This window comes from Schistocerca cancellata, chromosome 4, assembly GCF_023864275.1.
Source record: "Schistocerca cancellata isolate TAMUIC-IGC-003103 chromosome 4, iqSchCanc2.1, whole genome shotgun sequence".
NCBI lineage: Eukaryota > Metazoa > Arthropoda > Insecta > Orthoptera > Acrididae > Schistocerca > Schistocerca cancellata.
The window spans coordinates 660,455,463-660,469,711 of record NC_064629.1 but is presented as its reverse complement, the minus strand read 5'-3'; the positions used below and the strand labels follow the sequence as shown (position 1 = coordinate 660,469,711).

Sequence of the window (14,249 nt, the reverse complement as noted above, 5' to 3'; positions counted from 1 at the left end):
AGAATAAAAGATGCAATTATGCAGGTACTGAAAATAGTGAAAGTATCAGAAAGGCTGCAAAAGATTTCAATATGGACAGAAAAACATTGGAAAGATATGCTGAGAAAGTAAGATGTGCAAGGAAACTACCATTACAGCAAACCATGTATCTAATCAAATATTTGCAATGAGCCAGGAAGCTGACCTGATAAATTATGTGATTCAGGCCAGTAAGTTAAATTATTGTTTAATAACAATTCAAGCTAGAAATTTTGTTTATGAATTTGCTGCTGTCCTTCACCAAGCTACTCACAATTTCTGCTACCCAGACAATCAAAATATTAAAAAGCAACAAGTTATGATTGTCTCCTTGGTTTCATGCTATGGAACAAGAAATTATCTCTGTGAACTCCACAACCTACAAGCACTGGAAGAGCACCCACTTTTAACAACAAAGTTGGTGTTCCTCCAGGATCAGAGTTCTGCTGTCATGACAGAGGGTGGATGACTGGCATGAATTTTAAGAATTTTCTTACTCACTTCATCAAATGCTCTAAAACATCCATTGGTCAACCAACAGTAATTACACTTGACAATGATGCCTCACACATCATTCCGAAAGTTCTAATGATTGTCAAAGATAATGGAATAACACTACTGACTCTACCACCTTGTACTAATCCCAGATTGCACCCCCTAGGACTATATTCGGTCATTTTAAGATCTTTTATAATAAAGTGGTTGATGACTATATGCTCACTCATCTTGTTTGGAATGGAGTTTCCTCATGCATTTAACACAGTTAATATCCACAAACGTTTCGCCTGCACTAGTATTTGGCCATTTAACACCAACATTTTTACTGAGGATGATTTTTTTAGAGTCATATGTTATAGATAGATCATATGTGGATGCAGACTCCCCTTCTACAGAAAAGGTAGCAGCCACATTAACTTGTAAGGATGTTCATGCAAATGCATTCACTTCTACAAGGGGCTTCCGACACCAGCCACTTCTACGGAGGACCATCTACTTCTATGGAAGACACTGCAGTAGCATCCACTTCCATAGAGAATAATGCAGTTATGTTTACACCTTTGCAAGGCCACACAGCAGTTTCTGTATCTAAAACTTTTCTTGAAACTCACGGGAAATGTAGCCAGACTGCTGCAGAAACCTCGTCATATTACTGAGAAAATAGTCTACGTATCTCTATAGGGAGTCAGACCATTGCCAAGAGCATGTCCAAGAAACAACACTGAAGTTGGTAGAAAAGATGTTTCAGTAGAATTATGACTGACTGACACCCATCATAAAAGTCACTGAAGAGGAGTATGCTGAAAGGCTAAGTAAAAGAAATAAGAAAAGTGTTGCAAAAACAGTGAAACAACCTCTCATAACATAAGAAGATGATGAGGATTTCCAGGAATTTCCAGACTTCAGTGAAGGACTATGTTCCTTTGAAATTTGATGTGAGAAAAAGAGAGGGATGCTTTTATGTATTAAAATTTATAAATGGCAGTGAAAGCAAAGTAAGTTTTTGAGAAGAGTAGCACCCAAATCAAACTATTTTCATTTTCCTAACATTGATGAAGCTCGTGTAGCTATTTTAAGAGTTGCTAGAAAATTACCCAACCCAGTTTTAACTTGGGGAATGCATCATAGTGCCTCTAAGATAATGTTTCCTGTCACATTTTCAGCAATGGATGTACATTAGAACTATACACAGGTATGTTTTATACTCAACTGTTTTGCGTGACATAATTAATACATTTACCATCGGGGAGGCCTCCCATAGTCAGGGAGCTTTGACCCATATTTCAGCCATTAGACAAAACTGATCTAAAGTTATTTTTACAAGATGGAGAACACTTTTTATAAACCATGTAGGTACTGTAAATATTCAGGGGGTTACAACATGCATTTTAAAAAGTGGGCCAAACCACCTTAGGTTCCCCTACTTAAACACACCACAATAATCGTGATATGATCCATTGTACCATATCTATTTTACTTATTTCTAGTTAAGTATAACTTTTCAAATATGTAGTCATTATATTGTGATTAGGTATATGCCCAATATTTTAATTTGCTCTTTGTTATTACAGATTTTGATGATGGGTGTTAACTCAAATACATTATTTACTAGGTAATTAAGTAAACTGCAATTTGGACTGAACACCTATAATGATCGCTGATCTCTACAAAGAATTTTTATCTGACACTGTGAAAGACTGTGTGCATTCCAAAGTGTGGAACAATTCCGTGCCATGAGACACTGTTTAGTAAAACACCACATTGCCACATTTCCCACCTCTACTATCAGATTTAACAGCAGAGTTCAAGGAATGTATAATGTCAATATTGTTTTAAAATTTCTTTAAAATCACTCTGGGCTCCTTCTTGACATAATGAATACAAGAAAAATCATAAAAAAATAAATCAACTCAACAATGCAAATTTTGCAATGATATTGTCAGTTTTAAAAATTAAAATGTACTTAAAAAGTGATACACACTGTCAAAAATAGATCACCAATTTTCTTCAAAAACAGGCAGCACTATGTCTACTGCAATCAAGCAAAAATTATTTTTTAAATGCGAAACATTTTAAAGCAGCCTACATCCAGTAATTAAGTCTGCAAAACAACACAACAGCTGGAGTAACAGAGAGAGTCTACAGAATACACAGAAACGGATCATACTTTCTACCTTGTATCAACAGCCAGTTTCTCTAAATGGCTCCTTCACACAAATGCCAGCACTGTTCTTTAATCAAAGCCGTAAGCAATTCCTTCATCATATTGAACAATGGAGATACATGAATGAATCTACATAAAATAAATCAGATAATATGGTTCACTCTTTAACTGTAAATCATATTTTGATCGGATTTTGTCAGATATTGTACAGAAAATCATCCTCAGTACTTTAAATACTTCATACAAGAGAATGTACGAAGAACGGCAACATCAGTTAATCATAACATATGTAAATCATTGGTGCATCTCTATCAAGTTAAAATTATCTCACAACAGCCATGATGTGATACGACACCAGAAAAATTTGAGTGCATTATATGCAATCAAACAACAAATTAAAAGACAAAGTAAAACAACATGTGTATGGCTTCAGAAATAAAGACAGGGGAAGGGTGGAATTATCAAGTGTAGGCCTATACCATTTTCCTTTGAAGGTGAAAAGAGGGGTAGACTCGTTGTTCTCATAATAAGACTGGTAAAATTCTATTTCATACCATATATTTTCCTATTGCCATACCAATATGGCATCTCAGATAATGTTTATATCTTTCTACAAGCTATATTTCTTTACATCAACTAAACCTAGCATTTTGACCAACTTCTTCAAAATTTGTTTATAGGTCTCCCATGGTGTTAAATATTTATTGGCCCCCTTATTGTACTTTCCAATGTATTTGGTATTGCTTATTCTTGGTGTATGTGTACTTCTCTTTACTCCCATTTTCTAAGATTACTACATGCCTCGCATGAACTTCCATCCCTACACAGTACTACCACACTATAGTACATATAACAACAAGTAAACCTTTATATCAACTTTTCCTTCTTCAGAAACCTCTGAGAAGAGACATCAATGTTCACATTTTCACAACTTATGATTCACACTGTTTTATTCAATCCCCCAACTTCAATAGGTTAGCACAAATTCCCCGCATTAAAATGATTGTCCAAGAACTACATGAAAAGAAGCGCCCCCCCCCCCCCCTCTCTCTCTCTCTCTCTCTCTCACACACACACACACACACACACACACACACACACACAAGGAAACCACACGCCAGGGTACATGTTCTTCACATCTTCAGCACTGTATGAAGGAGCATGTCTGTTAAAAAACTGGCCTTTGAGAGTAACGTTATTAAGTATAAAAAAACATGGTGTCTTGTCAGTGACATTCATCCAATGTTAAGTCACCTTTTCCACATTTTGTGAAATCAGCAATTAAGTATAAAAAGCAAAGCACACCGGAAGTAACAGCCTTCCATTATAAGTCACACTCTCCACTTTTTGTGGAGTGACTAGGCTATTAAAATACACATTACAAATTCATAAAACATTTTGTACATTATCAAAATAATCAATTTTTCACTTATATATGACTTGTTCCTTATAAATTTCATGAACACAATAACCAAACCTTTTATCACAGAGTAAAAAGAAACCATCAGTATAAAGTTGGTCCTTAGAAGGCAAACAATGCTCATAAGGTATTAACACGAATCTCTTTGGAATACAATATGACTTCAGATTTAAAACTATAACAAAAAATAACAGGAATCACATCAGCATAAATAATCCCAATTTCTGGTAAGACTTAAAGAAATTTTATAAGCTTTGTCCATAAAGATAGAAAAGTTGAATTTTGGACATGTATCTCTGTAACAAATCTAGTCTGCTTTAGATTCTTATTAAATAAATAGTCAAGAATGAAGGACGATATTTTAAAAGAAAACAAGTTGCTTCAGAAGCAGGTTAACAACTTCATAATTTCTACAGCTTGTCCATAAGTTACTCTGACTATTTTACATTCAGGACCACCACAACCCTATTTTTGCCATGGCATGGCTCAAAGTCAGCGAGACTCCAGGCTGTGCACAACACCCCGACCGCTAGCTTGCCGTTGTCTGGCAAGGAATGATTGCCCCTGTCCAGAACTGAGGGCTGCAATTCTGTGGTCTACAGCTGCACTTTGGAGAGTCAAACTCTGCAACAATGTTACAAATTAAATTAAGCACAAAGAAGAAACTACAAAATATATTTGTCATTAGCTGATGCAAATGTATGGTTTAGAACATATTTCAAAGCTGACGAACACAGTGTTTAAAAAACAGTATGAGTACTTTTACTTTCATTACTTGATGTGGCTTGACGCTCGCATACCTGCAGATATACGGATATGAAATGGTACACGAATGACTTCACTGGTGATCACACTACTTACTGTGACAGGCCCTCCCTTCCCTTCCATTCACAAATGGTGCACTGGAAGAATGATTGTACAGCTCTGTAGCTTAACAAGCTAGCATACCATGGGAAGCAAAGTCGCTGATTCTATTGTAATGTGTGTATTGGCCCGGATAAAACTACAGTGAATATAGTAAACAAAGAGAAACAGACAGATTGGTCATAAGACAAAGTATTACTATCAACAATTTAAAACAGATGCCAATAAAGACATTTACCTCATCAGTATACACTCATAGTGGATTTAGAGAACATTGTAGCACTAAGTACTGCACATTGTGCATACAGTAATTCTCAAATGTTGTATTATACAAACAAAATACTTGTGAAACAAATCTTGTGGATGCTGGCAATAACTACTTTCTCAGTCCTGTGCATTACAAATACTTAGCCAATCAAGTTTCATTAAGTACTGCAAAGCAACAGAACATCACATATGTAATGATGCATTTGACGATTTTTCGTTTGACCTCAGCTTTTGTTCCATGTTACTTTGATAAAATTTTGTCCCACTTATTTGCAGATTGGATATTAAAAAAGTTTTTTTACATATACAGTAACCTGTGAAATTTTCTCAATATCTTTATATGGAAACAATCTTTCATTTTATGGCTAATTCCCATCTCTTTACTTTGTTTACATTATAAATTCAGTTCTAAAACCAAAGCTTTGTCACTGTAAAGCCTGTCATACAACAGAAACATCAATGGCATGATTTTTATTCCTCTCTTCACCATGATGTACCTCTATGTACCTCCATCCACAAGCTTTTCACTATGATAACAGCAGAAGCCATTACACCACACATTAAACCTTCAAATAGTGGACATCAACTTGCAAACTTTTGTTAGTTTTCGTGAGCCACATTTACACTTCCAGCTAGCTTGTTGACCATGTATCACCAAAATGATTATCAAGTTATAGTTACTCCACGGAAGTCAATAATGCAGAGAGCATGGAGAATATATATGTTACCTCCCAGGCCAGTTCTTTCACATAGGAAAACTGACTGATTTATCTGGACTAACCATAATGAGATGATCATTTGGTGATCATGTAAAGCAAGAAAACTGGTGGTGTAAATATCCATCACTGATCATGCGGCTCATAAAACTCTTTAAGGTACCATGGATAGCATTGTTGGGAGGCTCATAACTTGCCTTCATTGATTCAGGGAAGCCTTGGAAAAACCTAACCATAGGTGAGCAGATGGGGATTTCAACCATGCTGATCGTGAATGTGAGTTCATCGCACAAGTTCAAACCTTCAAGTATCTAGGAGAAATAACTGGAAACACTAGCAATAAAAAAGTAGCTAACAAAAAACCCACAGAAAAAATGTGTAAAGCCTTCACAATTATCTGAAATATGGACAACAAGAAATCACTGTCCAATAAAGCCAAACTTTGTCACAAATACACAGTTATTCCTACACAAGCACTCTACACAACAGAGAGATCATCATTAATTACTACATCAAGAAAACAGGATGACAAATACAAAGAAAAATATTTGGACCAAAGTTCCAGATGTTATCTGAATGTGCAGAACCTTAGAAGAACTATATTCTGTGACTGAGTGGTTCATCTCACTTGCATAGAAATGATGTATGAAATTCTACACACTATTTCTGTGGCATTTAATAAGCTTTATGTATACTCTAGGTGGTGCCAAATATGGTTGGAAATCAACTACACTAAGCCAAGCATGTGGTTAGAAAAGCTGAAATTTCTGAGCTGAAGATCAATCAGGACTGTCAGTTTTATTACTGTAATGACCACTAGCTGTGTCACACACCACGGCAAGCTTAATAATACTGGAATGTAGCACAATCACGTATATGAGGTACTGCACATGTGAGCTGTTATTTTGTTAGCTGTTTGTGTAACCAACATGGAGCCTAATGATCAAGTCATTGAAACTTCCAGTAGCTTCTGTGCTCATGTCAACTATCAGGTAAAGTGAAAAAATAATCTAAAATGTAATAATTATGATGTATTTATCATGAGGACTTATGGAACACATTTTTTCAAGTAGGTACTTTATGTAAGTTATTACATATTCATTGACTCTTACTCAATAAAGGAGAGAACTATTAGACATAAAACTGTGTGTCTTTATCAGTGTTATCTGTGTTTTCAAAAGGTAATCTACCAATTACATTCAGCACAAATTACTGAAAAATGCAGTTAGGTTTTAGAAATAGCTCTTCTGTTAACTAAGCAAAATATTTTTTTCTTGCACAAAATATTGGATGGTAAAAAAAAAAAAAGAAAAAAAAAAACAGCCAGCAACATAACAAAATCTCTTGACTGAGTGAACAACAGCGTACTACTAACTCAAACCTGGCGAAGATCTGTGCTCTCAGCATGCACTTGCATTCTGGGAGTGCAGCCAAGTCTGCTTAGCATTACAGCTTCACCCACTATTGTGCTACTCCAAAGAATTGTGCAAGTGAGACAGCTATGTGCCAAAGACTGCACAAGCAGGAAACATTTGAAAATATGATTGCAACACAATTGCTGCATTTATGTGAGACAACTTCTGGACGATGAAAATTAAATCCCCAAAACTGTTTTTCCCTCTCATGTTTACATGTTTAGGCATGAAGTAGTTTCGCTAGACATGGCTGAATGTTAGTTTTGTGTTTGATACAAATGACCTCTGGAAATCAGCTGTTCTGGTTTCTAATTTAGTCAGCACAAAGCCTGTGTCTCTTCAATTAAATATCAGCATTAGTCAACTTTGTCGCCAGTCTAGTATTTCTACTTCTAGTTCACTGGACAAAAAGCCAATCTGTCCAGATTATCTAAGAAGTTTTAAGAATAAGACATAACCTGACAACCAAAGCAAGTTTCAAAAATGGTTGAGAGTTTACATGGGAGCAAAAATTAACTGTGGAAGAGGAAATCTGGCAGCCAGAACTACATTTCCGAATCAATGCTTGAGTGTTTACTTGACCAACCCTTAACTCAGTTTTATCCCTAAGGGCTACCATCATTTCATCCAGCATTCTCTCTCATTCACCAGAAGACAAGTGCGTCATATCGTCCTTGTGGCTGGTGCAGTAATGTCTTTCCAAAGCATCTTTTTTTGCAGCTCATAACAGGGCAATGGCATATTAAGCAAATTTTCATAGCCTTCAAATAATACAAAACTGTAAAGTAATTCCAATTCCGAACTGAATGATGTGGTACTCAACTTTTTCTTTTTTTTGGAACAGTGTGTAGACACCACAGTATTTCTGTGGGAGAATGTAAACTGAATTGAACACAATTGGGTATGACAAGTTGATGACTCTTTTGCTCTAGCAGCATTTGGCTGCAACCTCCTTTTCCTCCTCATCCCATGGCCCCATTCAATGCTGTGCTATGAGAGCTAGAAAGGAGTGCAGCCAGATGACTTGTGTCCACAGGCACGGTTTGGCCAGGCCTGTGCTAAATAAATGAAAACGCCATTGAAGTATGTTAAAATATTCAACTAGTTTATGTCTTATCTGAGAAACAAGATGCAGACAGTTGGTTTACAAAGGAAATATGCTAGCAAATGACTGAGGTAATTGTAACATGTGGTGATTCTGCTTGCCTTCAACGATATTACACAACTCAAAACTATCTTATTAGCTAATGATACAGTCATACATATAACTACAAATTCAGGTCAGGAATTGAAAAGCAGCAATTCATACTGCGGAGAGGAGTTGTCATCTAATAGGCTGACACGTATCAGCAGTAAGAAACAGTTTATTACACACAATTCTCTTCATCTACATATAGACCTACATGACTGCTCTGCATTTCACACTTAAATAGCTTCACAGAGGGCTCAAAGAACCACTTTCAGAATATTTTTCAACTGTTCCACTCTTGAACAGCACATGGGAAAAATGAAAACCTCAATCTTTCTGGGCAAGCTCCAATTTCTCTTATTTTATTATGATGGTCATTTCTGTCACTGGAAGTGGGAGTGCATTGAGAGAAGAAAGTTACTGACTGAAATTTCATTAAAAGATCTTGCCACAGTGAAAAATGGCTTTGTTTCAATGATTGATACACCAAGTTGTGTAACATATCTGAGGCACTCTCTTCCCTATTTTGTGATAATATAAAATGAGCTGCCTTTCTCTGAACTTTTTCGATGTCCCCCCTTGGTTCTATTTAGTAAGGGTCCCATAGTGAGCAACAGTTCTTTAGAAGAGGATGGACAAACACAGTGTAGGTAATCTCTTTATTAGATTTGTTGCATCTTCTAAGTGTTCTGCCAATTAACGCAGTCTTTGGTTCACCTTCCCCATAATATTTTCTATGCTGTTGCTAAAATTTAAGTTATTTGTAATTGTAATCCTTTTGTGTTTAGTGGAATCAAAAACCTTTAAATTTGTATTATTTTTCATGTAGCAGTCATTTAACAGAACTTTATTAAGACTCACGTGGATGACTTCACACTTTTCATTGTTTGGGTACAATTGCCACTCTTTGCACCATGCAGATATCTTGTCTACATAATTTTATAATTCATACTGTCAACTTTACTAGATGGTAAATGGCAGCATTGTGCACAAACAATGTAAGAGGGTTGCTGAGATTGTTTCCTAAACTATTCACAGTGACAATTTTCTTGCAATTGTAGCAGAGTTAGTGAAACAGAGAAGACTTAATTTCTTGGACTGAGAGTCAGTGAAAGCTCTTGTCTAAAGAACATATTTATGACCTCCTGCATAGATTAAAGATGGCTATTTTTTCCAATTTGACTGTTGTCCACAGTCAGCATCTGTGACATACAGGGTCAGCAAAATAAAACTAGCCCGGAAAATATTTACAATGAGACTAACGAGGGAGTTAATGGACATCACAGAAAATGATGGAAATGGACACCACTGACACTGAGGCAGCACAGTGATTGATTTATAAAACTGTGAGAGACACATAGCAGCTCTACTGGAGGGATAGCAACAATAGTGTTTTCAGTGTGCTGCTGTAGCTTTTCCAATGTGTGAGGATTAATAAGTGCATCTAACCCTTCAATTTGCCTGAGAATTATTTGAGTACACCTGACCCTTCAATTTGCTTAACAGGTAAAAATCACAGGGAAAGAGATCAGGTGTCAAGGTGGCCAGGAGATTGCACTGCCTCTGCTGATTGTCCGCTCTTCACCGATGACAAGGTCGTACTGTTGCTCCGTCTTGCTGAAAATATCCATACAGTCTTTCATCTTCTATGAACTCTTTCATACATGGATTACACAGTTTCTGAACATAATAGTTAGAGTTAACAGTTTGGTGTCATGGGGATTTTCTGATGCATAATGGTGCCTTTCCAGTGAGTTCACATACCCTGACAGGCTGTACAGAAATACAAAACTGAGAATCCAAAAGTCCTGATTCCACTTCACTCAGAAACCACCAGCATAACTCAACACGCAAAAGTTTGTCTGGACACTATAACTAAAGTGCAACAGCAGATTTGTAAGGATACTGATGCAAATCCTTTATGATGTTTTGACATGACGAGTTCTTAATTCCCACTTGCACAGATAAATGACACTGAGATTTCATTGGACTTTGTTTCGTGCTTTCCTTCACTCAAGCAATGTTTTTTGTTGTTCAAACTTGTTGTGAATAATCACAGTTTTTATTCACTACAAAGCCGGTCTTATGCAGTTTTGCCATTAACTTTTGCATTGCAGACTTTGCTGGAGGTTTTACCAAAATTCTTCCAATCTCAAATTCATGCACAAAAAGTTCCCAGCACATTTTTGACGAATTGTGCTTCACATAACAATCTACCATGGGACAGAGAGCATTCAGAAGATATGCATGCACAGACGTATGACAGCAGCCGACTGGTGCATCAAAATCGTGGCTTTCATCATTTTCTGTGATTGACAGTTCTATTTGCTGACAACAGTCACTTCCATGCCAGACTCATAAATATTTTATGTAAAACAAATGTTATTTACTTTGGAAGTTTTAATTAATCTGTGATACATAGGAAAAATTATCTCAGCTCCCAGGCAGAAAAAAAATATATTTTTATCCCAAAATTGAGCTCTCTGGACCACAAATAGTGTTAATTCTTGATGCCACTGTAGACCTTTAATTAACACGCTGAGTATTCTAACACTAGCACCACAGTTCATCAACTCACTTGTAAGATTCATGTTTGACAACACGAACTTGTTTAAAATGATATATCATCCTTTCAATGAACACAAAACAGAGGACTTATCTTCATATGGTGTGTACATCCTTAATTACTGTTCGAAAAATGTTAAACACTTCTCACCATACACTTTCTGTAAGTTTCCATGTTTATCTAAGTCTGGTAGTAGTAAATTTCAAGTTTATAAACCCATGTTGGAGATATTCCTCCTGACAAACTCCATCTATTTCTTGCAGGAATCCTTTAGGTTTTCTAGTTGTGTTGTAATTTTAAGACATTTAAATACATTTTGAAGAGTGAAAACTGTAGGTTCCATTGACCTTGAAAGAGAAAAAGACTAAGGTTGTTAGGGGGACTTCGGTCATTCCTCTTTTAACACAGTACCCTTGCCCTCTTAGAACTTATGCAAGTGCTCTTTAACTTGAAGACAAAGGATTTTTGTCTGGTTCAGCTATCTTAACTTGGGCTTTGCCAAATACTTTCAGGAAAATTCTGATTCGTTCTTACTAACAGGCCATAACATGGTTATTATTAGTAGTAGTATTATTGTTTTCATTCTACATTTACTTATGTTTTTTTATTTCTTTATGTTATTCTGTTTTGGGTTTTCTTATTTTTATGTTGTATTATTCTGCTTTATTTCCTTGGCACAGGTGTTCTAGGGAATAAAAATTTGAGAAATATTTTAAAAATTACTATTGTTGATTGAGTGGAGATGATCTAAAGTGATGTTTCTTTTTGCAGGACCATTATCACACATGTGTGTACACACTGACACACTGACACACACACACACACACACACACACACACACACACACACAAGTGTATTTGCCCCCTCCCCTCCACACACACTGAATATGGATGCACCAAGTGCAAAAGATAACATGCAAAAACATGTGAAATGATAAACTCTTCAGTGTTATAGAACTTACATACACATAAACATTCTCAGTTTTAAGTAATATACTTGATAAGTCTTAACTAACATCCTATACAATCAAGTTCCCCACATCTTAAGTAATGATATTGAATATGTGTGGATGTTTTGAAGAGTATCTGAGTGATGGCTTCAGTCTCTTGTTTCTTGTGATACAGTAATATAAACTCTCACTCTCAGATGTAACACTTCGTCCACCTTAAAACGACAAAAAAATTTCATACAAAAGTGATCTTGTCACTTAATGAACATCAATAAGCAGGCATTAATCACAGAGAAAGAGGTAAGGTTTTCAGTTATAAAAATCTACCCATTGATGTCAAGGATCTAATACATAATTAAATTAATTACAAATGCATACCGATATCATATTTGTTTGAAAATGTAAAATGTGTGTGTTCATTGAATGAATATCAGTTTGCATTTGTAATTAATTTAATTATGTATTAGATCCTTGACATCAATGGGTGGGTTTTCATAACTGAATACCTTACTTTTTTCTCTGTGGTAAATTCCTGCATACTGATGTTCATTAAGTGGCAGGATCATAAGTTTGTAAATCAATCAATAAAAACCAAATAACATAGCTGTAGTTTAATTAGTAAATTAAGTAAATTAAAATTGCAAACTAATTAACACTTCCACATCATACTAACAAAGTGCAATTATGAGCCATGGAACATATAAATAACTAATGATAATGTAAAAGTAGAGTACATAAAAGTGCACTAGTGATCAATACTCACAAGTTTATAAAATGCTGATGTCATAAGTCTCTCCTCCAATTCATGGCAAACTTTATTTTGTTCTTTCTCTTCCTAAAATTTAAGAGAATTAGCATTAACATTTTCAAATAAATAGTCAAAAACATGCTTTTCCTTACAAATGCTGTGGCATACATACTGATATTAATACACATAACTTAATACTTAGAGAAAATTGTAATTTTGAGTTCTGGTATATAAATGCTAAGAAGTTAAACAGCTAAGAAACTTGAATGAAATACAATTGGCTGGCAGCTGGCCACTACCACGGAACTCACTGAAACATCAGTCGCAAAGTTATTTTACTCAATGTATTATAGAAGAGTTAAGCAGGTTGCTAGACTTTACTGTAACACTTTAAAGATCACCTCAAATTTCGTGGTTGTGCCAATAATCTGCAAGTACAAATTGTGAAGACATACATAACTTCATCTCCCTCTTCTTTTGAGTGAAATGACAGTAAGATGTATATCATGGTTCAGTGGGCACCACACTCTACAGATACGATGAGTATTGTAAAATAAAACTGTGGGTTAACAGGCTATGACCAACACGTATTCATCACAGCATATAAAACTCTCTCCTGTGAGCCTGAAGAGTGGGCCAACATACAGCTGTGAGGCATTTCATTATTATTAGTGTACTGGGACTGACAAGGTTTACATTCCGCATTCCAAGTATTTAAAATAATTATATTAGTTCTGATTGCAGACCATGACCACAAATTATATAATCCGAAAGATTCCAAGTTGTATAGTCTTTCAACCTGGAAATTCATTTGGCTGGGATGACCATACGACTCAGTATTCACAAGTATGTAAACTTGGTGGTCACATGATGAAGCTCAGCTAGCAATCATGAGTATGTGACACCACAGTATTCTGCAGGTAACATTGATCAATAGCATACAGACAGCTGATCGAGAGTTCTTGCATTTCAGAATCTATGGGAGTTTGAAAAGTGATGACTGGTAACATGACAGTAAAAATGTTGCATGCAATCTGAGATGTTCACTGTTAGTACACATCAACATGCATTAAAGCATAACCAACTCTGTACTTCCAAACTCAGATACAGACAAGAACAATCACCAAAACATTGTAGGATCTGTGTTCTCCTTTGAGCCATGGGGCAGGATGAGGTGTGAGGTGTAACTTAGGGAAAACTGCATGCTAACAAGGTACACACATATGAAACAGGAGAGCTTATGTCTTGTAATTAATAAAAATATAAAAACTGCAGAGACAATTCAAGGTGATGTTTTAAGACTTCCAGTCACACCAGATTTTGATAGTTAGCTCTAGGGTTGTTCATACAAAATGTGTGGTATTGGTTATAAAACTAAACTAAATAACTTGAATGGCTAAAAAGCTAACTGAGCATTACTGAGTAGTTAGCAAGC

The 14,249-nt window shown here is 35.8% G+C and overlaps 1 protein-coding gene across 1 annotated transcript in view; it reads right to left on the bottom strand.

The window, feature by feature from the left end:
* Positions 1-3,758: 3,758 nt before the first annotated feature.
* LOC126183644 (protein Hook homolog 3-like) overlaps positions 3,759-14,249 on the bottom strand; it is a 177,463-nt gene continuing 166,972 nt past the window's right edge. Inside the window, exons 14-15 of the mRNA XM_049925784.1 lie at positions 12,830-12,901; positions 3,759-4,724 (exon numbers count right to left, since the gene is read on the bottom strand). Coding sequence (XP_049781741.1) covers positions 4,593-4,724; positions 12,830-12,901 — 204 coding nt within the window. The 3' untranslated portion in view covers positions 3,759-4,592. The remainder of the gene's footprint in view (positions 4,725-12,829; positions 12,902-14,249) is intronic.